The sequence below is a fragment of the Ambystoma mexicanum genome, chromosome 13 (genome assembly GCF_040938575.1).
Source record: "Ambystoma mexicanum isolate Mex_15411 chromosome 13, UKY_AmexF1_1, whole genome shotgun sequence".
Taxonomy (NCBI): Eukaryota; Metazoa; Chordata; class Amphibia; order Caudata; family Ambystomatidae; genus Ambystoma; species Ambystoma mexicanum.
Genome location: NC_090938.1, coordinates 651,570,706 through 651,593,970, shown reverse-complemented (window position 1 = coordinate 651,593,970; position 23,265 = coordinate 651,570,706). Strand labels below are relative to the sequence as shown.

General features: G+C 46.5%; 1 protein-coding gene and 1 pseudogene across 3 annotated transcripts in view; one reads left to right on the top strand and one right to left on the bottom strand.

Moving 5' to 3' along the window:
* Positions 1–3,324: 3,324 nt before the first annotated feature.
* Positions 3,325–3,475, bottom strand: LOC138522205 (5.8S ribosomal RNA; annotated as a pseudogene).
* A 4,266-nt stretch (positions 3,476–7,741) lies between these two features.
* The window catches only part of NFE2L1 (NFE2 like bZIP transcription factor 1), a 235,132-nt gene continuing 219,608 nt past the window's right edge, over positions 7,742–23,265 (top strand). The window contains exons 1-2 of one of the 3 annotated variants that reach the window (XM_069634629.1): positions 7,742–7,894; positions 14,162–15,258. In XM_069634629.1, the coding sequence (XP_069490730.1) occupies positions 14,746–15,258 (513 nt within the window). In that variant the 5' untranslated portion in view covers positions 7,742–7,894; positions 14,162–14,745. Of the gene's footprint in view, positions 7,906–8,060; positions 8,153–14,161; positions 15,259–23,265 lie in introns of those variants that run through there. The other 2 variants (XM_069634631.1, XM_069634630.1) reach the window with 2 other exon arrangements.

The window sequence follows — 23,265 nt, the reverse complement described above, 5'->3', positions numbered from 1 at the left end:
AAGGCCAGGAGAACATGCTTCTAATAATTTGTGCAAGGATGATAATTGCATCAGAATAACTGCACGTTAGAATAGGATGATCCAAAATTCCTGTGCCTCTGCTTACTATCCACATTACTTACTCCTGTGTGTAGTAACACCAGCCTTAGAGCTAAGCAATATATACACCATGCATTTTTACTCCCTAAAAAAGGAAAATGTGCCTAACAAAAACGAGAACCAATTAACATATCATTGCTTCAACCCACAAAGCTCCACTGATATTTTTTCGAATTAGTGACCAGTAGAGCAGTGGCATAATATATTAATGTCCGATCTCAAAAGGAATTTTATGGGCGAAAGAACATCTTTTAATAAGCAGAAAGTATCCCTATTAGCAAAGCTAATTACTTTTTTACTCCCTGAAAAATCATTTGATTCCAAGTAGTGAGCACAATCTGATTAGAGCTGATATAGGGAGTGAAATGAAGGGCACATAATAAAATGTATAGTTTTACCCTTCCGCACCACAGCCTAGATGTAATTAAACAAGAGCCTTGCTGAGGTTTATTATAGAGCCCTGTTGAAGAAAATCACACATCTATGCCTTTTAATTTAATTGCATCAATTCATCAGAGATACAACTGAGTGCCTTCTTCTGTAACTATGGATCCCTATCCTCTAATTCTTTGTGATTAGTTAAATAAGATGCAGGGAGAGGCTATAGACTGCACACACAGAACACATGGTTATATTGAAAAGCCCTCAGCAGTTGAGCATAGAAAGAAAAAGAAGGTGCTGTTGCCTAGATGGGTACTAGAATTTCTTATCCTTTAGCAAACATGCAACACATTTCCTTCAGTGTGCTGCCGAAACGTCTGACTTGAACTTTGAAATTTGCTGCTTTGTTCATCACTCACAAGGAGTGATGCTTCCACCCATACCCTTCCCCGGCTACGGTGCTTGCCTCCAATACTAGTTGATAGAGCACTGTAAAAAGTGAGGGATTGTAGCAATAAACACTCACTGTGATATTTGCAGACCCACAATACTTTGCAAGCAAGGCATATTTAAACGCCTCAACATATGATGTCTATTTTAACAATGTAATGACTCTGCATGTACACAATTATTTTGCCGTGCATACACGATTGTTTGCAACATACCCCTCCCTTATATCATTGTGTAGGATTACACAGGTGCTCAGTGAAACTGTTTTTGTATAGAAGTGAGTTACCATATAATGTGTGAAGGCCTATGCCTAAAGGAACTCTGAACACTTAGAAACAATGCAGATTGTGTGAAAGGCATTCTCCCGTCGGAATATCCGGTGCTCTGATACATGGACGAGTAATCCCAGGCCTAGTCCATACCCATTATCCCTTGCAGGCTAAGTAAATGACGTTGCAATGCTCTACTTAAAGGGTAATGTTAGTAATGCTAAAGTAGGTGATTCTGAGCATCACATTTGTCTTTTCAAAATCTTTTGAGAGCTAATTAAGATTTGAGTTTCATAATGCGTTAACTCCCAAGGGGGCCGCTTCAAAGCACTTGCGTGACATATGTACAAAGAACAAAGTACAAAGAAGTATGGGATTTGGTTACAGATCTAAGTAGTCTGCTTACTTACAGTCAGTATCCGATATTTGAGCTGGTAGTTCGATTATATAGTGGGTGACGCTTTTGGGAAGGCACAATGAGTAACAGAAATGTTGGCGCGTGAACGTTATTCATGTTACAACAAACATAAAACAAGTGGATTTAAGTACATGTCTGCTAACCTTTCTCAGAGCCAAGAGAGGAAGAGTAAAGGTTGTCAGGTAGTATCTTAATGTACTCTGGGGCAGAAGTTAGAGTCATACGGTAAAAGTGTCATGGGTGGGAAGGGAACATTCTAGGTTAATCTGTGCAGGCATATCTTGTTTAGATTCTTCTGTTCATGGAGCCAGTTTTTCATATTAGTTTTTAACCTCTTGCTGTGTTGTATTTTGCTGTTAGAGATTTTAGGTGCCATAGTAGTGTAGTGCAAATTAGCAGAATATCAAGACTAGTTGCTTATTTTAAGAGAAAGAAAATTTCAGGTAATTGCTGTGGCTTGTGCCTTATTAAATCTTTTTGAATAGGTGAGAATTGTCTATGTGCGCTGCTAAAAGTCTTCTGAGCGGCACCCAGAAGGAAGCTGGGCAAGCGCACAGTTTAGAGGGAACATTGGTCGGTGGTGCGCCCACCGTGACAGGATCCCACCACAATCGTCGCGCGCCGGCCCTCACCTGCATCGCACCACAGGGTTTCATTCAGCCCTCTGACTCCCGTGCGTGTTAGACTCCATGCCCTGTGTCTCAAGACAGGTTGGGTGGTGACCAACATCACCTCAGACCCCTGGCGCCCTTTGTGGTACTCCCGGCCCAGCAGCACTCTTGGGACGCACAGAGGGCAGTCCACCAGTTGCATCGGGAGCCCGGTCTCCCGTTGCCGTCCTATCGACCTCCCAAAGGGGCCAGGACTGTTGCCGGAAAAGGGCACAGCAGCAGTCAACCTCCCTCAGCCCCGTGGACACATCAAAACTGCTGTCAGGGGGCTGTAACACACTCTGCCAGAGCCACCTGCCCTCTGGGGCCTTACCAGCCGGTTGCAGTGCACCGCCACAGAGAAAATGCACCCTGTGGGGCCCTACCAGTTTACCTCTCGATGGTTTCACGCCCTCTTGAATTCTCTCTTCAAAGTTCTTTTCAACTTTCCCTTACGGTACTGGTTAGCCATCGGTCTCGCACCCGTATTTAGCCTTAGATGGAGTTTACCACACGCTTTGGGCTGCATTCCCAAGCAACCCGACTCCAAGAAGACCTGATCCCGGCGTGCCAGAGGCTGCTACCGACCTCACACCGTCCGCGGGGTGAGACCCAATCAGAAGGACTTGAGCGCCCCCCCAGTGATGCCGGGGAGTCAGTCTCCTGTACGCCACATTTCCCATGCCTGCTGCTGAACGGGGATTCGGCCGATGGGCACGTCCCTCTTCACTGGCCGTTACTGAGGGAATCCCGGTTAGTTTCTTTTTTTCTGCTTAGTAATATGCTTAAATTCTGCGGGCCGTCACGTCTTATCTGAGGCAGGGTGCACAAATCTCGGGGCAGCTGGCATCGGGCCCATACGGGTGGGGGTTGCCCCAGCCCTGTGTCTCTGGCGCAGTCGAGGGTGCGTTGCTCTGATCTGCGGCTGAAGCCTACATGGTCGTGAAGCCCTGCGACAGTGCTGATCGGGGTCTGACCTTGGGGGGACGAAGGGAACGGGGTCAGCCAGCCCCAGCCACACACCTGGGAGGGAACCTTGGGGCGATTGATGTACAAGCAACCGTCAGACAGGCGCAGCCCCGGGAGGAACCCAGGGCCGCATGGTGCGTTCAAAGTGTCGATCAGTGTGTCCTGCAATTCACACCAATTCTCGCAGCTAGCTGCGTACGTCATCGACGTGCGAGCTGAGTAAGCCACAGGCAATTTTTTTTTGTTACAGATGTCAGCCTGACCCTGCCGTTGCAGGAGAGGTAGCGCTGCCTGTGGCGAGACAGCCCAGCACCGCCTATCTCGGTCGAGACCATTGTGGTTTTAAAAAATAATAATAATCCAGGCGCTCTGCCCGCCGCCTGCAGTAGAATGGTGCTTCCCAGGGGGATGTAGGCAGGCCGCTCCACCACCAGCCAAATCCACTCATCCTTCCGTGACCCCCCTCTGCTCCTCTTTTGGGGTGGTGGGGGGGGCGGACGGCGAGGCGGGCCAGTGACAGCATGGGCAGGGGGGTCGGGTGGGACTGCTAGAGTCTTCAGCCCGGCCACACAGGGCCGAGCGCCAGATACATGGGCAAGAAGGAAGGTCACCTACTGTGCCAGCAGACCTGGCCATCACTGGCCCACAGATGTGGGCGGCTGGAACCTCAACGCCTGCCCGTCGAGTATGCCTGCTGCACCATGGCTCAGGGCTTGCGTCTGGCGTGCTGGTCCCCTGTCTGCCTGGGGAGGCACTCCTCAAGAGCAGTCAGGTTTCCCTCGGCTCCCGGCTGCCCCCACTCGCGGCTTCTCTGCTGACCGGGGTGCGCCCACCAATGCCAGCACAGCGGCCGGCTCGTGAGAAGAGCGGGCCACGCAGGGCTCCCTTTCCGGTGTGTGGTTGGGGACATCCCCAGCAGGTTAACCCAACCCTGCCAGCAATCCATGTCCATCTGCTGGGTCGCGGACCCCCTCCGGTGGAAGGGAACCACTGCTCCCCGACGCCTAGTTGGCCGCGCATCCCGGGCTGTGGGTGTGCGTTTCTGGGATGCAACCGAGGTCGGGCATCCCGGCTCTCCCTCTGGCTGCTCCGCTGTTAATCATCCTTCATTCCCACTCACAAGCAGATACCCCAGCCCTAAATGTCCCAATTCACACTCAAATGTCCCATTTCTCCTTCCAAACATGTTCCAGATTCAAATGCGTCGCATCTATATGGAATTGTGAATGTTAGCATGTCCACACCTGGATGGAATTGTGAATATTAGCATGTCCACACCTGGATGGAATTGTGAATATTAGCATGTCCACACTCAAATAGAATTGTGAACTCTAGCCAGCGTCGCGTCTGGATAGAAATGAGAATGCTAGCATGTCCACACTTGGATAGAATTGTGAACATTAGCCTGCGTCGCATCTAGATAGGATTTTGACTGAAGGATAGCATGCCCGCGCCCAGATGAAACTTGAATGTTAGCATGTGCCACACTCAGAACTGTGGACACCAGCCTGTGCCGCATCTAGATGGGGCTGTGAGTGTTGGCATGCCCACACCTAGATAGAATTCTGGACATTGGCCTGCGCCACATCCAGATAGGATTCTGAAGGCCAGCAAGTGCCACACTTGGACAATAATGTGAATGTTAGCATGCTAAAGGTCAGGTAACCCACTAACCAATATAACCTCAAACTCTGCATACTTATCTCACTCAAAAACTCACACAACCATATCTCGCACCACAAGCCGCACGCACTTCACAACACTGCAACAACACATAACCCGGAACAACAGCACACGCGGACTGACACCGATCCAATACCTGCACTAAAGCTATGCACCTGGTGTATACCGAGTTGAAGCTGCCAACAGACCACCACTGCTCTCACTATCCTGCTCTCACTATCCTACTCCCTCTTCACCCTACTAACCCCCCCCCTTATCGCTCACAGACCCGCCAGAGCGCCTGGGGACCAATTCTGTTGGTGACGGTGCGCAGTACAAATACCTTTAACATTTAACATACCTGTTTCAGACAGACACCAATGTGCCCCATCCATTCAGACCTCATCAAGATCCCACCATTCACAAAGCAAGATGCCCCATCCAGACCAACAGCTTTATGAACCATCCCTCCCCCAGACCAATGTCCCCCATATCAAACCCACACCAATGTGCCTTCATCCCCTCCACACACACCAATATGCCCCATTCCACCCTCAGATGACCCATATCACCCGCCAGACCAACAGATACCCCATACCCGTTTCAGACCAACACTAATGTGCCCCCATCCATTGCAAACCCCACCATCCACACAGCAAGATGCCCCCATCGCTCCCCCCAGATCCACAATGTGCCCCCATACCACTCCCAGACACAGATCCATGTCCCCCATTCATCCCATCAAACCCACACCAATGTGCCTCATCCCCGATCACCAGAGCCACACCTAGATGACCCATGCCACCCTCCAGACCCACTGTGCCCCATCCCTCCCCCCAGACCCACGCCAGTGTGCCGCAACCCTCCCTCCAGACCCACACCACTGTGCCCCAACCCTCCCTCCAGACCCACACCACTGTGCAGTGCTTTAAGTGGGCCAGGGCCTACCGGGGCCATGTCCCGCCAGTCTCCAGAAAGTGGGGCTGAGCCGGGGCCCCTGGTCCCACACAACATTGGCGGGACGTATTATGCGGCCGCGACGGGAGATACGCCCGTCATTATGTTGGGCAAGCTGACAGAAGTGCCAGCCAGCCACAGCGACGTTGGCCACACTGCCGTCAGTAACTTCCTCTGATGACCCCTCATCAGGGTCATCGGAGGAGGTTACTGTCCCTTTGTTTGCCCTCCCCAGGTCACTGACCCTCGCCAACCCACGGGCTCCATGATCTAATATGCAGATTAGAACACGGAGCCGGCAGGTTCGCAGAGGGTGAAAGACGCCTCGGACTCTGATCTATGTGCTCCAAGCATAGATCACAGAGCCCGAGGCATCTATCTCAGTTGGCAAAGCTTTATGAAAAGATGCCTTGAACTGTGTACGTTTCAAGCCATCTTTTATAAAACGGAGAAATATTTCTAGGTTTATAAAAGACAGCTTGAAACGTACACAATTCAAGGCATCTTTTATAAAGCTTTGTGAACGGACAAAGCCACTTTGGGTTTTGTCCGTCATCAACGCTTTATAAAAGATGCCTTGAATTGTTTACATGTCAAGATATCTTTTATAAACATAGAAATATGTTACAAATGTGTATGTTTATAAAAAAGTGGCTTGAAAAATACACAAACCATAGTAAGGTAAGCACATAAGTGTGCGTAACTTATTATGGTTTGTGCACGTCAAGCCACCTTTTATAAACATAGAAATATGTAACATTGTTACGTTTATAAAAGATGGCTTGAAAAGTACACAAACCATAGTAGTAGGCATACAAACATATAAATGCTCACATATATTTATATTTTTTTCCGGCACCTTACAATGATTTGTGCTCTTTTAGGCCACGCCCCCAAACGAGGACCCCCCCTCAATTTCTTACCCCACTTAAAGCACTGCCACTGTGTCCCTATCCCTCCCGACCCACAACAATGTGCCCCATCCCTCCGGACGCACACCAATGTGCCCCTATTCAACCATTCAGACCCCACCAAGATGCACCACCCCTCCCTCCAGTCCAATACAATAATGCCCCATCCTCCCTCCACACAGCAAGATGCCCCTTGCAGACCCACACCAAGATGCCCATGTGCCTCTCCTGAACCACACACAGCGATCCCTCGAAAACCACCCATCCTAAACATTAAATTACTCTATTCGCCCCCCTTAAATCAGTTAAACACCACCATCCACTGTCCCTTTTCTTAGCCCTCCATACCTTTCACGTTGAATAGCTTAACATGATTTTAAAGTAAATGTAATTTTCCGCTCCCGTCTCAGTCTGGTGTCTTGCAGGAACGTACACGGTATCCCGAAGAAAATTCAAATTGTATTCTCAGCCAGCCAAGTGCACAAAGGTTGCTGCGGCTCTTGCAGCCAGCGCCTTCCAGGTTCCGCTCAGAAAAATGACGATGAGGGTTCGTCAGACGCTCCATCAGGGGTCTTGCAGAAACGTTCCGGTATCCCGAAGAAAACGTCCACCCAACCGCTGCAAGCCAAGGGCACGCAGATTCCAGTTGCACTTGCACCAGCGTACAAAGCCTTCCCATAATTCCTGCTCCTCTTGCAGCCAGAGCCTCCCGAGTTCCAGCTCCAACCTAAAGCACGCAAAGTCCGGTTGCACTTCCACCGGCAGCCAGAGCTTTCCCGCCCACTGATGCTCCATAACGCTTCTTTACGCCGGGCAAATCACACTGATGACGTAGAAGTCACGTGAAGAAGAGTAGGCGGGCCGTTGCTATGGTTCTTGGATGGGAACTAGCCACCACCTCTTCCCACCCATAGAATGATCGAGGCAGTAGGGCGTAGACTGCGAGGGACGCAGCATGACGTACGGGGAGCCGTGCACGTAGGGCGTTTGTTGCTCAGCGTGATGAACGTGTAGGTCAGGTGATGGAAACGCGTATCTAGGGCCGTTTCTCTCACTGACAGAAGGGAACCCGGGGCGGGCCGGCCGGCAGCGGCTGAAGAGAGCGGATCCAACTGTGTAGGAGAAAGGGTGAGGATGAGGTGAAAGGCAAATAATGGGGTCACTGGGACTAGGGCATAGAGATTCGGATTTTAAGTGGGTGTGAAAGGCATCGATAGGAGTACGTATGGGGGCGCCATGAGGAGCTCAGAGGCAGAGGGGCGGCGCTTAAGGAGAAGAGGGTGTGATGGGCTGCAAGGAGAAAGGAAGAAGGAACAGTATTAGAGGGTGGAGCTATCGTGAAGGGTGGGCTCTGGATCAGAAGTGGGCTTTTGCGAGAATTCTAAGGTATAGTGTGAGGGCAATGTAATACGGGGCTGCTAGTAGATCTTAACTACGTACACAGGCCAGGGGTGTTTTTTTTTTATCGGAAGGTGAACTATTAAGGCGAGGTTGGCCATTTGAGGTGAACTATGTGGGCGAGACCCGGCTGTGCTGTGATCTGTATAGGGAAGAAGGTTGCATTATGCAGTAGCGTTGCCATGTTGGAGGGTAATCCATCAGCACGGTGGGAGGGATGCTATTCGAGAAGGCGATCAATGAAGGGAAAGCCGAGCTGTGGAAAAAGGGTGCTTCATGCGGACGAGTGGTTTAAAATGGTCTAGTTCTAGGGGAAATGTAGAGCTTCGGGGAAAGGGTGGTTTCAGAGTGGAGCAGGGTACTACAGGGCAAGATTATGTTGGGGAAACTGGACGGGTGCTGTATCGGAAGATTGGCTTGGAACTAAGGGAATAGTTGTAGAGTGGGTTGCCAAAGTAAGATGTAAACTTTGTAGGTATGGCTAGGCTATAGGGGAGAATGGACTGCACGTATTGATATACGTGAAGGTGGACTATATGAGCAAGGCCTGGTAATACGAGAGGCACTCGATATGGGAAGGTGAATTACGTAGGCATGCTGGGCTATGGATGAGGCGTCCAATAGGTGTTAGGGATCCGAACTACAGTATGCAGCGATGGTTCGTTAGCGTTATAGGGGATTAGCCAATGTGTACAACTTGAAATATGATGGGTATGGCTGATAAGGAAAGTATCGGGCTTTCCAGAGATAAAGACTACCCAGAGACGATTACCCAGCAATGGGCTTTCCTTTCAGTTGCTTATTCAGAATATTTAGGTTGAGTTTTTAGGTAGCATGAGTCTACGGATGGACTTGGTTAGTTTATGGATACAGTAGGGTAGCGATGGGTGAGCTCTGAAGGTGGAAACGTGCAGTGAAGTGAGCTGCGAAGTAGCGTGGGAGGGGTTAATGTACAGGAATGGGGAGGGTTGTGCTATGAGCTAGGATAATATGGTGATGTAATAGGAGGGCCTGGATTGTGAGGTCTGATATTCTCGGGTGGTGTATTAAATGATTGGAGTCAGAAGGTGGAAGATGCTGAAGTGGTAAGACTTGTATATGAAGAAAACGGGGAGTACGGTGGAGGTGAAGTAATGAGGGGCAGAAACTGAGGTGGGGCAGTTGTGGGTTTATCTAAGAGGATCAGGTTGTGTGACTGATCGGGCTTTAGAAAATGGTTTGGATAAAAGGGTAGGGTTGCTGAGTAAGATGGCCGTCTTGGCTGAAGGGTTTTCTGAGATGAGATGTTCCTGAAGCAAGTTGAGTAGGGTAGGGATAGTCTGTATGCAATCTGAGAATAGAAGGGACGTGGCTGAGGACACTGATTATGTGCGTTGGTAGGAGCTCTGCATGTAGATGGGATTGAAAGTTAGAGGCAGCTAAGGAGGAACCAGAGGCTGAACAGTGAAGTCTAAATCTGTATTGTACAAAGTGTGAATTTGAGCAAGAGGGGACAGAAAGCATGTTTTTCCAGGGACGAAAAAGGATATAACACAGGTTAATGTGGAACGGATGTGTCTAGGAGCTGTTTATTTATATTGCGCTCCAAACCCGGGGGCATCTGGGCACATTACAAGGATATGCATTTTTCTTAGTTACACAAAAAGGCAATACAGTAGTAAACAACTTCATATTTAAAAAAAAAAACATTCTACATTGTCAGCATAAATAGTTTCTTAGATACAAAGCAAGGGTATACAGTGTAGGGATAAATGATAAAGGTGTCAGGAAAGGAGGAGTAGGATAACAAGATGGCAGAAAGAAAAACAAGAATGGAGGGTGGCATGTAGTTGACAAGGGATGGTGTGATGATACACGTTACAAGAAGGGATAGCAAGCAGGGGTCTACTGTGGTGTGTTTTTGGAGATGAGCCAGAGTTTAGTGTCTTTCCTGAATTTATAGAAAAACTGGTCAGCTCTTAAGTTGGTGGGTAGGGAGTTCCAGAGTTGAGCAGCCATGACAGGGAAACTGCTGCCACCTGCTTTTTTAAATTTGTACCTGGGAATTCTTAGGCAACCAGAGTTAGCCGACCTGTTAGGTCGGATGGGGTTGTTTTTGGAGAATTTTTTAGTGGGCTATAGAGGGGCTGCATTATTGAGATATTTGTAGGTCAGGGAAACTGTTTTGAGTTGTATTCTCTACATAATGGAGAGCCAATTGTTGTCACCGCTAGTCACTGAGATGTGTTGCCTACTGGGAATACCCAGGACAGTTCTGGGTGCATTGTTCTGCAGGATCTGGAGTTTATTGGTGATATATTTACTGGCACCAAGGTACAGTGCATTGCAGTAGTCTATTGTTGACAGTACTAGTGCTCTGGCCAGTGTGGTGCATCTTTTTGTGGAGAGGAAGGGTTTGCAGGTGTGTATAAGTTTGCAGGTGTATGCTGTCGCGGAGGCTGTTGCACTGATCTGTTTGCGCAGACTCAAGGAGGAGTCTAAGTGAAAACCCAATGTTTTTACCTCTTAAGCCACCTTAATGTCATTCCCATCAATGTTGAAGGAGAGGGATTGATTGATAATTTTTTTTCAGATTGATGGTTGTGGCTAAGAGGAGTAGCTCAGTCTTCTAATAATTCAGGCACAGGCCCTGTGGCCATCCAGGCCTGAATGATGAGGTAGATTTTGTCAATGAGAGCTAGGTCTTTGTCGTAATCGCCTGTCAGAGGTATGAGGATCTGGGTGTCATCTGCATAATTGGTGTAGGCGACATGCAGATAGTCCAGATCATCAAACAATGGTTTAGTGAACACATTATACATGGTGGGCGATTCTGGGGCTCTGCAAGATATGGGGATGGGATTGGCTGTTGCCGAAGCTGTGAAAACTCTCATGAATCTATTGTTAAGGAAGGATTAGATTCATGCTGTTGCTTCTGCTGAGAAATGGGCCGCTGTAGGTGGTTGTTGTAAATAACCTTGGTGGTGGTTGTAAAGCTAAAAACAATTTCAGGGCTTCCAGTCTATGGGGACCGTGTTATGGTCTGTGGGGGAGACTTTGAAACTGTTGGATGGTTTAAATGATGATACGTTCAGAGGTTAAGTGTCCCAAACTTTTTAAATGCTGAACTTCCCCAAATGGTAGAATTGATTATATTTTCAATTGTGAAAAGTTCCATTCTCCATTTTATAACGAGGACACTAGGCAGGCCAGCACTGCAGCGTGACAGTCACTGGCTAAGGGCATTCTTACAGGTTCAAAGGTATTTTCCACATGAGTACTGCATGTAGTACACTGCATGTAGTACTCCTGGGGTGTCCATAGTAATTATACTTTTGGCTCCAACGTGCTGATTAACCAACGCCAGGTATTGGTCGCTTTCCAGAATTTGCATACAATGGAAGCAGATATTGTCCTCCCTACTCGCAAGAGATGAGATTGCCCGAGGTTTTCATCCCTTCCATGGATCCCCTATCTTTTTTCCCTGCAAGTGAAGGGATTGCGGCACAACTTCGTTTGACTTACCGAGCAAAGGAGTAATTTCCTTTTGTCCTTTAGGTTTAGTTAAAAAAGGTGTAAATTATAGGTAGCGTTACTCTTAAGCACAGAGTAATTTTTAAAAATACTAACTGCGGTATTGCATGCAGTGAATTTCAAATTCCCACCTGTTTGTATTGTTACAGAGGATACAGTATTTTTCCTGGGAAAGTGCTGTCTCGGTTCCCCAACTTTAAATGTTCTCTGGGGCTGCTAACCTTCCATCCTTACGCATTTGTGGAGGATTTGTGCGTGTGTTTGTGTAATACGCTTTCGTGGCAATTCTGTCTTCAGTAATCATTTTGGCACTTAATACACACCAATTGGGAACTGTTCTAAGGACTGTACTGAAACCAGTGGCAAAGCAAGCCTATGATTGTACTCTGTTGTGAAGCTCAGTCCAGTTATGCCAATAGGAAAGGAAGGAAAGCAAGAGCCTGTCAAATTTCCCCACCTCGGAAAGCAGAATATTTACGTTAAAGTGGCAGTATTTGCAGCAAACGCACATTGACGGAACCAACGCCTATCCCTACAATAGTTATGAAACACGCTCTGATGAAGCCAAAGAGTTTATTTACTGCTTGGCTCTGCTTTCAGATTTCTCACGCCTCCATGATTAGCTTTGTGAATCTAAATATCCTCTGAATTTGGATGAAAGGTGCATCTAACGTGCCAACGTAACGCATAGCTATTCAGTCTTATGGGCTCAGAGGAAGGGTAGACAACCCAATGGTTTAATGGACCCGTTAAACCGTCATCTAGCGCCCCAAAATGTTTAAACTGGCTCTACCACTGATGACAATTGCACGTTTTTTCCTATCCTAGCACCTGAAAGCATGGATTTCTACAGCTAAGGTGTAATGATGTGGAAGTGCGTGTGTGAGCTCTTGCTTTGTCAAACTTCTTGAACATCAATGCAGCAAGGTACTCTAAGCAGTCCTTCTCTTTGCTAGAGGTTAGAACAAAGAGGAAATGCGTGGTGTTCCTTAGTGGGAAATATCGTGGCCTTGTATTTAGCGCCTATGTGAATTAAGATGCTCAGATAGATCAGTCCTGCAGTATGAAAACTATTCTGCTTAACGATGTCCATTCTCTTTTTAAATAACCAGTGTTCTATGTTGGGCACATACACATGTTAAATCTTTCAATGATTTTGGATTCGCAAATCATTCAATCAAGCTTTTTTTCATTTTTTTTCATCAAACATGGGTTTGAGGGTACAGGGCTTTGAGGTGTGGGTGAATAAGCTTGCTAGTGCGACTCAAAGTGGAGAGATGAAAGAAACGCATTTGGATGCGTGACGGCTTTGTTTACATGAAGTATGTTGCAACGGGCCGTTATAATTGATGAACAGTCACAGACCTGCTGCAAGCCACTTCTTGAAAATGTCGAGGTTACTTTATTTACAGGTTCCAGTTTCTCTTGCAGTGTATACACGAGAGAGTGAGTGGAGGCACTGGTGATCCTAATCTATTACAGCTTAGGCCCAACTGACATTCAGAACATTCGAGTACTCCTATTTCTTCCATCAACTTTCTATCAGTGCACGTGGTTTGTCAGGGGGACAAGATGACATTCAACCAATCACTACAAGGGTTCATAGCCTTTCTTACAGTTCACGGGGAGTGTTTGTGATTCCAAGTTTCGTTTCTAGGGCCAGTACTGGGGGAGCATGTCATGCCTTTAGCCCAGTTCCCATCGTACGTGGTGCTGCCATGATACTGTTTGTTTGAGGAATTGCCTATTTTCTAAGTAATCGTCATTGTATTCAACAAAGGCAGCAGGCACCACTCTCTTGTTCAGAGAGGAATTGCCATAGCATTTCGGTGCTGGACTGCCCATGTGGGCGGGACAAAGACTGATATGCAAATGCTATTTCCCATCTGTAAAAGGTACAGTGAGCAAAAAGCAGATGGCTGTTAACTCTCAATGTGGGTAACAACCACTGAACAGGTTATCATGCCTTGTTCTTCCGAGAGAGGGGCGCCTGCTACCTTTGTTGTAATCATCATTTTAGTTTAATGCGTGTTTTGTGGATAACGGGGGCAGTTCCGTCTGTTAGCTGCCCAAAGTGTGCTTAGATGTACGATGTGGCGAAAATGTACCAATAGAGCTACACTGTATTGTTGGACGCAGTTACTGTTGCTATTGTGGAGGCTGCGCGCTGTCGTGCGGGGGAGGGGAGAGAGGCACGCCAGCAGTGTTTCCAGTTCCTTGTGTTGTACGGCTTACGCTGGCGGCGCTTAGATGTGCACGCGGGCGAGGCCATTGTCAGATTCAGGGTTATATCTCGCCGGATGCTAACGTGTTACCAAAGAATCACATTGATTTTGGTGACCCTACTTAAAGTGCTTGCGTAGATATTTTTTACGTGATAGTTGAGTTTTAACGCGCACTTGGGTGACAAGCGAACGTTTGATTAGTTGGTTCGGTGTTCTTGTTATTCACCCCTTTGTTGTTTTATTATTATTTTTACTATAGGCTAAACACAGCCAGGGGAGGAGTATTCTCCAACGGGGCTGCTGCTTTTACAACGGAGGGTATTGAAAGTGTTGGCGGAAGTTACTGGAATGAACTTTGAGACACTGGGCGAATCACGTGTGGAGAAGTGCGCCCTCTGAAATAGCTTCACTGCCCCGAGCAGGAACACAGCATCTAACTCCAGAACAGCGGAGCGCACGAGCCCTCCTCCCTCCAGAGACCGAGATCGACGAACGAAGGAACTTGAAACCAGGGCAGCTGAGCTCGCACATCTCCCCAGCAACAGAGAGGGGGCCCTTAGACCGCAGGAGCCCAGAGCCAGGATAAAAAGGACACTGTTTTATCACACGTTAACTCTAGGATCAAAGGGCAGGAACACATACACGATTGGCAAGGTTTCTAAGAACTAGAAACCTTTCCATATTTTCGGCCTTTTCTGCGCGCCCCTCTGCAGCTTCCTTTTGGTTTTCCAAAGTGCCTCAGAGCTTCTTGTTGGCGACCAAGTTGTTCTTCGACTTTCAGGTTATTCTAGTGTTTTTTCTTTTTTTTTTTTTGGCTTTTCCTTGGATTGGGCTTCCTTAGAAATGCTGTCTCTGAAGAAGTACTTCACAGAAGGTCTCATCCAGTTTACCATCCTACTTAGTCTGATTGGTGTGCGTGTGGACGTGGACAACTACTTGAACCCGCGGCTTCCCCACCTGCGAGAGATCATCCTGGGCCCCAGCTCAGCATACACGCAGACTCAATTCCACAACCTACGCAACACCTTGCAGGGCTATGATGTCCACCCCAAGAGTGTGGACCTGGATGACTTTTTCACCACCCGCCGTCTCCTCGGCCAGGTGAGGGCCCTGGACCGGCTGCAGGTCCCCAGCGCAGAGGTGGATGCGTGGCTGGTCCACAGGGAGCCGGAGAGCTCTGTGTCCAGCTCTCAACCCAACCCAGTCATCTCAATAGACAGTGCTGTGGGGCTGCAGGAGGTCAGTAGCCTTGAATCGGCGGTGAGGGACAACAACTCATCAGAGCAAGGCTATGGGGAGGAATCTGAAGATCAAGGAGCAGTCGCACCTCCCAGCAATGGGGACCTGACTAAAGCGGTAAGTGTGCATGTTTTCTCCTGAGCCTTCTCCCTCCCCTCCCGCCTACTGCACCTGTCCTCTCTTGCATATACAGTGCAAATAGATTGGGCTGAGATGAAGGGGTAAAAGCACTGACTTGTATATGCATTTCTGGGCAGACCTTCTTCTAAGGCAGTCAGGAGCTGTAATTTTTTGGGTTGTCGAGGATAGTTTCTATTTCTGTGGCGGGTTTGCATCACCCTTCGGTCAGTCTGCTGGGGGAAGTTCTTGCTCACACTGGGTAACTGATATCCATCCCAGTGTCACATGTTTCGGCTTGTCGGATCCTTGATAGTTCTGCTGGAGTTCAGCATGTTTACTTGGCTGCTGTTCATCAAGTGCCCTGGCTTGAAACTCTATCATCCCTGTTTGTGTGTACATGTCGAGGGCGTTAGTTTAGGGATGGGGATTTGTCGAGCCTATCGCTGAAGTCCCATAAAAGCTTTTTTGGGTTTGGGTTCACCGTAGAGGTTCCAGAGCAAGGACTTTGCCTGAGCAAAGGATGTCATATTTGATTTGCAAAAATTGTTCCTTGCCCATCCAGTGAGACTGTTTAACTAGTTTTCGTTGAATTGCAAAAAGTAATCTAGCTTTACTTAGCCGGTTCTGTCAATAAGTTCTTAACACTGAGTATTTCACCCATAAACTTCGCTAGCCACTGCAAGGTCCTACACTGTTACAATTCATAATGCATCAAACTAAAACTGATTGTAAACCCTGTATGTGCGAAAGGAACTTACGACTGCAACCCAATATATCTGTGCACTATTCCCCATGAAACTTAAACTTTGTGTTGTAAATTGCTGGGACTTCTGGTTCTTTTTTCTAGCTTTGGGGAGCCTGATTAGCTTGAAACTAAGAGCTACAATGTATTGGCCCTTACAAACGTGTATATATGACATTAACTTTGGGTATTTGAGACTGTTAATAAATAAAAACCAGGACAGCTCTAGTACACGTGTTTAAATATAAAGGATTCTATGTAATGTGTGAAAGTTTTGCCCCTCCTTTAGAAGTTGGATTTGCTGTGTACTCACTCCTCCGGCAGTAGCGCCTGCCTATTGGGTGGTGCCATACACCCAGGAGCTGGTTTTAACTGCTGATCATTCTTAATTTCAAACCCTGTAATGCATCATTAACTATGGCCTAAATTATGGCCCAGAGCACTGCCACATAGTTCACGTAAACCTATAATTACTTGTGTGTTTAGAATGGGGTGAAAGTCGTACTCTATACAGTGCTCCAGAGAAGATGTGGAAGTGAGAGTATTTTACTCTATTTTTTTAAAGTTTGGAGTAAATTGATTTTTTCGAGGATAAAAAATGTAAGTCCACTTCCCCAATGAGAGTATTTTATAAGCAAGTAAAAATGTTTTAACTGAAAAACAGAAATGTTTTTGTAGTATTATTTCTTTGCATCTAGTTATTCATGCACATTCAAAAATAAATGTTTACTTCTTCCAATCGGTCAGTTAAAATATCAGTTCTTTCCTGTGGTATTACGTGCACTACTGGTCCAAAAATATCCATGGAGCTGTGAGGGTGAAAGCAGAGGTACAAGATTATTTTTGTTGGGAGTATTTTTACTCCCTACTTTCATTTGTTGGGAGTATTTATTTTAAGGGAGAAAAAGTGGCCGTTACACCCCTTATGTATAGGGCGGACTCTATAGCATTAGTTCTTGCTTTCATCTCATTGGCACTCTAGGCCAGACGTCTGCAAGCTTCGGCCCTCTAGTTGTTTTTGTATACAACTGCTATGGGCCTCGTTCAGCATAGTCCATGATGCTGTTTCATGGCACTTGTAGTCCTGAACATCTGTCTATTCCTAAGTTGCAGACCCCTGCTCTAGGCGATGTAATTGAGGGGCACAGGATGCACCCACTGTGAGTACTGTTAGAATGCAAACTATACATTGGAATAGGTGGCACCTGTGAACTCGTTTCCTGCCAGCCTGGAGTGCTGAGGAAACGCCGTACGCCGTAGAGCGAGCAAGGGGATTTCCAGGCTGGTTAGACAGGGACCCAGATGGGGGATTTCGCGGAAAAGGGCCTCTTGTGCTTGGGCTTTCGTCTATGGCTGCACAATTGTGGCTTGGAGCTCGCGCACATTTCCGGATGTTCCCAGGCTACTGATTGAACTTGTCATTGCATAATGCCAGGGATACGAAATCGGTGCAATATTCTGGGAAACATTCTCGGTTTACAGGGTAATGATGGGAGGCAGCAGTGCCTTGAAAAGAATCGTTTGCCCTATTCAGGCACGATAGTCCCCTGCCCCTACTTAGCCCACACATTTTTGTCAGCACTTGCCTCGTCTACTTTCACTTTGCCAGACATTTATTTTGCCATGCATTTACTTCTTCAGGCTTTTACTTCGGCTACATCTTCACATTGTGAAGGTGGTGATGGATGCCATCAAGGTTCGCTTACGGTTGGGGTCAAGGGTTGGTAGGGGTTAAAAATATGCGGTGGATAAGGGGGGCAGTGGTCTCTATCAGTAATGAAGTGAATGCTAGGGAAAATGATTGCCACGATTACTTTTCCATACCTTCACTTATCTTGCATAAGTGAATGTAGGGTGAAGTAAAGGCCTACATCCCTCAGGAACAGTATATAGATAAACACATGAGTGTGTGGAATGGCAAGATAGTTATGATTGATGGGGCGGAGGTGCACTGGCTGCAGATCAGATTTAGAAGTGAATTATTTTACTACCTGCTTTTTTAAAGTTGTGAGTAAAATCATGTTTGAGGAAAAAAACGAGCAATTCCCAATGGGATTTTTTTTGTCAAGTAAAATGTATTTACTTTTTAAAAACTGTATTTTGTTGTAATCCATACTTATTAGCATCTTTGCATCTGGTAGTTCATGGAAAATAAAATAAAATATGCATGCCTGTTCCTTCAACGAGGCAAATTTTTTCCAGCACTTTTGCGCTGGTAAAATTCTTGAAGGAAGTTTTTGCTAAGGACGTGAAGGAATCTTGAAAGAGGTCATTAATGATGAATACATCACTTTTGAGACAACGCACGGGGCTATGAATAAGAAATGGGGATTTAAAACCTTGATTATTTTTTTTCCTTTTTTGTTTATTCCGTTTTTGATAAAAGGTTTAGTAATTAACCTACAGTGAATAAAAATATGCATTTACTGTAAAGTTCCTCTTCACATCAGGTGGTAGTAATATTAGGCCTCCTACTTGTGACACTGATCTGAAGCCTACATATGTTTGGCTGTTTAGGTGGAAGCAGGTGTTGGCATTGCGTCCGTCAACTACTTTTTTGATGGTAGAATTTATTTTGCTCCCTATTTTATGTTTGAATTATGAGCCTGTTCTATACATGTGAGCTTGCTTTCTACTTACTTATTGGAAGCAAATGACGGGTTGGGCTTGGGGTTAGGATTGGCTTGGCATAGTGCAGGGGTCTTCAACCTGCATCTCTCCAGATGTTTAGGACTTCCATGATCCATCACCATTGTCTACGTGAACTAGTGTTGATGAGATTTGTAGTCCAAAGCATTTGGTGGCCCGAAGGTTGCAGACCCCTGGCATAGCATAAACATCTTGTGAGAAATGGCCACGGAATAGCCACCTTCCAGGCCAAGAAAGTAGCCTCTCAGAATAGTACTGCACGAAATCCATCATTCTGGTGACTGTGCTTCTGTTATGTTACTGGGATTTATAACTCCCACAACTGGTCTTAAGGCTCTGTTGTATCTGAAAGGAAACCTCATGTTGGGTTAGTGGGGAGAGTGGAAACTGTTATGTACATTTGTTGTATGTTGATACGTGCAGTTCTGAAGGGCCTGGATACTGTTTGGTCAGTTTCAAGGTGGTCTGTCTTGAGGGCATAAGGCATTTGTATCTTGATGGGAGACTTTCATGCCCGTGGTGAAAGGGTGCGTTGGCTGGGGTGGTGGCATATATGTTGGTTCTGGAGTGGCAGAGTTCAGTTTGATGTTTGTATATGGAGATTTTAAACTGCTGTTAGCGAGTGGGATGCTTGCCTGGGTGCATATAGTTTTTGGGCATGAAGAAGAGTTGGCGTTGAGGCAAATCCTTCTGTTGGCCTAGTGGGGCAACACTTATTGTAGGTCAAAACATTCAACTACAACAAATCTCTGCAGTGTTAGAGAGAAATATAGCAGGGCAACAATTGAACAACAGCAAATCATTCTTACAGTGGGCAGCAGCTAATCTAGGATGCTAATGCAGTCTGCAAATATGACTGGACACCTTGGAAATGGTGAACAGTGCGATTTTACAAAACTGCACACTTGTACATGCAGTTGCATAAATATGCAAATAGCTGTTGGTATCAATAGTAGGCACACTCGTCTGGTCATGCAGTACTAATTAGCTAGGCCTCAAATGTTATGTTGACTTGTATCGTTCCCTCCAAAGAGGCAGTTTGCCGGCGCTCGTGTGGCTCTGCAAGAATAAGGACAGGACGGGCGCGGGGGGTTAGTGAGGGTAGAGGGCCAGGATAGGTCCAGCGCCAGGAGAAACTGGTGGCTGTGTGTTGGCTTTCAGCTGGCTTTGATTGTGCGCAGTGGCTTGTTGTATCCATAAGGGTGAAGTACAGTGCTTGGGTTCTTTGTTGTCTGTGAAAGTTAGTTATGTTGTGTGTGTCTGAGTGTTTTATGTGTAGATTGGCTGGTGTTTAAGGTTGTGGTTATGCGCATTGGCTTGGTGTTTCTGTAGGGTTAAGGCCCAATGCCTTGGTAGTTTGTTGTGTGCAAGTGTTGTGTGTTGGGTTGTGTTTGTAGTTTGGCTAGCCCAAAGGCGTGTATAGTATTTGAGAGGTATGTTGGAGGGGAGCAGTTCTATCTTGATGTGATGCAAGGGTGATCTTCACAATTCTATCTACATATGACAAAAAGCTAATCTTCACAATTCTGTCTACATTTGACGGTCTTTTCTTCACAATTTTATCTAGTTGTGACGCAAGGCTAGTCCACACAACTCTACCCCTCCCAAAACTGGGCAAATGCAAAAGTGAAGTGTACGATTGACTAGGAAATATTATACACCTCTTTGCAAAGATGTTGGTGGACTTCTTAAGTGCACTTCTGGTATATAGCGTAACCAGGAATGCATACGTTGTTTTTCTAATATAAATAAGAGGAGGGAATTTTTAGGCTTTAATACGCTGGAAGTGACCAATGCTAGGAAAGGTTTCAAATGCCAACATTATTTTGGCAAATTTGTTAGACAATGGTTTTAAAAAACAGATTTTGATTCAGAATATTAAGTAGCTACCAGATGGCTGTTTTTTAAATTTGTTTTTACCTGTGCTTTGCTTTAACAATGTAAGACCCTGAATAAAATGCAATATTCGATTGTATTACAAATCTTATGTTTAAATCTTTTATATGTAACCTTTTTTTTTTTAAATCGTATCTGTACTTAAGATTTATTTAAAGCCACAATAAGCACTATTATATAATGCATAACACAAAAACATTTTTCTGTGTGCTACATTTCTCCTTCCCACCCTATCTCAACTGTTTCTTGGATGTTTAAAGCCTTTGAAGAAGCAGACCACACTTCTGCATGCGGTACCCCCTTCCACTTAGAGCACTACAAAGAAACTATGTTCACGGTCAAAACAAAAAAATATACATAAATGGTAGACTAGCGATGAACGGTGGAAATTGTTGGAAGAGAATATATGGAGTCAGTAAAAGGAAACACCTTAACATTACGATAAATGTTTGGGAGCACAATGAAACTTGTTCCCGGCTTAAGTCTCGGGAATACGGTTAAGTGTACTCTGCCCTACAGTATTTGCAGATGTTCTTAACTGTTCTCTAAGCCAGTGACCCTCTAAATCCAGACCCTTCAACACGTGGCCCTCCTGATGCATTTGCCTTTAACTCCCATCAACCCTAGCACTCATGGTGAGGGATCATTGGAGAAATTGACAAAAACATCTGAGGGCCACAAGTTGGCCAATTCTGAATTCTTAAAAATGTATTTACTTGCACAGTCCTGAGCTAAAATATGTTTTGTTCATAGTACTTCTAGAGTGCACGGTCACCCGAGGGTATCTTGGCGCTACGGGAGGGAGACAGCAGCAGGTCACAGCGCCGCTCCTAAAGGCTAAATCATTGGATGTTTTCTTCATGAATAGCGGGAGGTCGGTCCATAGAGCTGCAGCGGCTACAGAAAACGCCCAGCCACCAATCCGTGCCTGTTTGTACATCGGAACCACCAATTGATCCAGCTTAAGCAGACCGAAGGTTATGGCTAGGATGGTAACGGGTGAATTTAGCTTGGAGGTATTAAGCACCCTGATCATGGAGGGCGCGATGAACTATGCACAGTGCCTTAAAATTGACACGCTGGGTCACCGGGAACCAATGACGGGTTTGATGTGTGGGAGAAATGTGTGCTCCAAAAGGCATGCCAGTTGGCACATGTGCCGCTAGATTCTACAATCTTTGCAACCGTTGAATCAAACCCTTTGGTTGAGCCAGATACAGGTAGTTGCAGTAATCTAGCCGCAATATCACCATGGCTGCCACTACTGGGGGACGCAGTGGGGTAGGAATCGTGGGCAGCACCTTGTTTAGAATGTTCAGCCGGAGGTGGCCAGCCTGACAAACCGCAGTGACCTGTTTGTTCATAGATAGTGAGACTGAAAGGATCACCCCCAGATAATTTACTCTGTTGACCGGCACAGGAAGGGGGCCCAGAGACAAGGGCCAGAAGGCGAACACCCAAAGCATGGGATTAGGAAGACAGCCCACCACCATCACCTCTGGTTTGTCTCCGATCAGTTTGAGCCAATTGCAGTTCATCCACTCTCCCACGGCCGCCAGACTCTCCTGCAGGCACAACAACACCTCAGCCTGATCGAGATCTAATCCAATCAGGATCTGAGTATCGTCGGCGTACAAGTAGCATCTGATGCCGAATGAGCGGATCAAACCTACAAGGGCCCAAATATAGATGTTAAATAAGATTGGAGATAGGGAGGAGCCTTGTGGCACTCCACATCTGAGGTGACAAGGGGCAGAGAGAAAGGGTGGCATACAGAGGATCTGTGTACGATCCGGCAGGAATGACGTGAACCAGGCTAGTACTTGTCCCGATATGCCTAGTTGGGCAAGGCGGGATAGCAGAATGGAGTGGTCGACCGTGTTGAAAGCTGCTGAGAGATCTAACAGAATCAGAGCTCCCACTTAACCTGCATGCACCAGTCTACCATGTCATCCTGGACGACAGTGACCAGTATGCTCTCAGTGCCCCTAGCTGGTCGAAAACCAGACTGAGCAGGATCCATAAGATTGGCAGATTCAAGAAACGTAGAAAGCAGAGGTGACACCAGTGACTCTAGAAGTTTAGATAAGAGAGGCAGGAGTGAGATGGGGCAGAAGTTAGATGGAACTGTTGTGCCCAGCAATGGCTTCTTCAAGAGGGGGATAACCCTGGCTGCCTTCATTTCTTGCGGAACCAACCTAGACTGGCATGAGTCATTAATGGCCGCCGTAATCTCTGACAGGAGGTCCGGGGCGATGTCTTTCATAACCCGTAAAGGTATGGTATCAAAAGGGGAGCAGGATTACATTTTTTGAATAGCCGCCAAAACGGTGTCTTCCGAGAATCTAGGAAAAGTTGACCAGCTCTCTGTAACAGAATGAATAGAAGTAACAGGGTAAGAGGAGTTATTTGCGGTGGATGGAACCGCAGTCACTATCGTAGAGATGTTTTGTCGAATCGTGTCAATCTTCATGATAAAATATTGTGACAAAGCATCACATAGCTCTTGGGTAGGAGTGACAATTAGGAATCAATTTCTCTGATGAGGCAAGAGCCTTAACTGCTGAAAAAAGGGCCCTGGGCTGATATAAAGAGGACTCAATTTTAGCATTGTAGTATAGGGCTTTTGCTGCTTTGATGTTAGCAGAGTAAGTTACAGAGCAGGCTTTGTATTGTATTTTTTGGGCAGGATCATATGTTCTCTGCCATTTACGTTC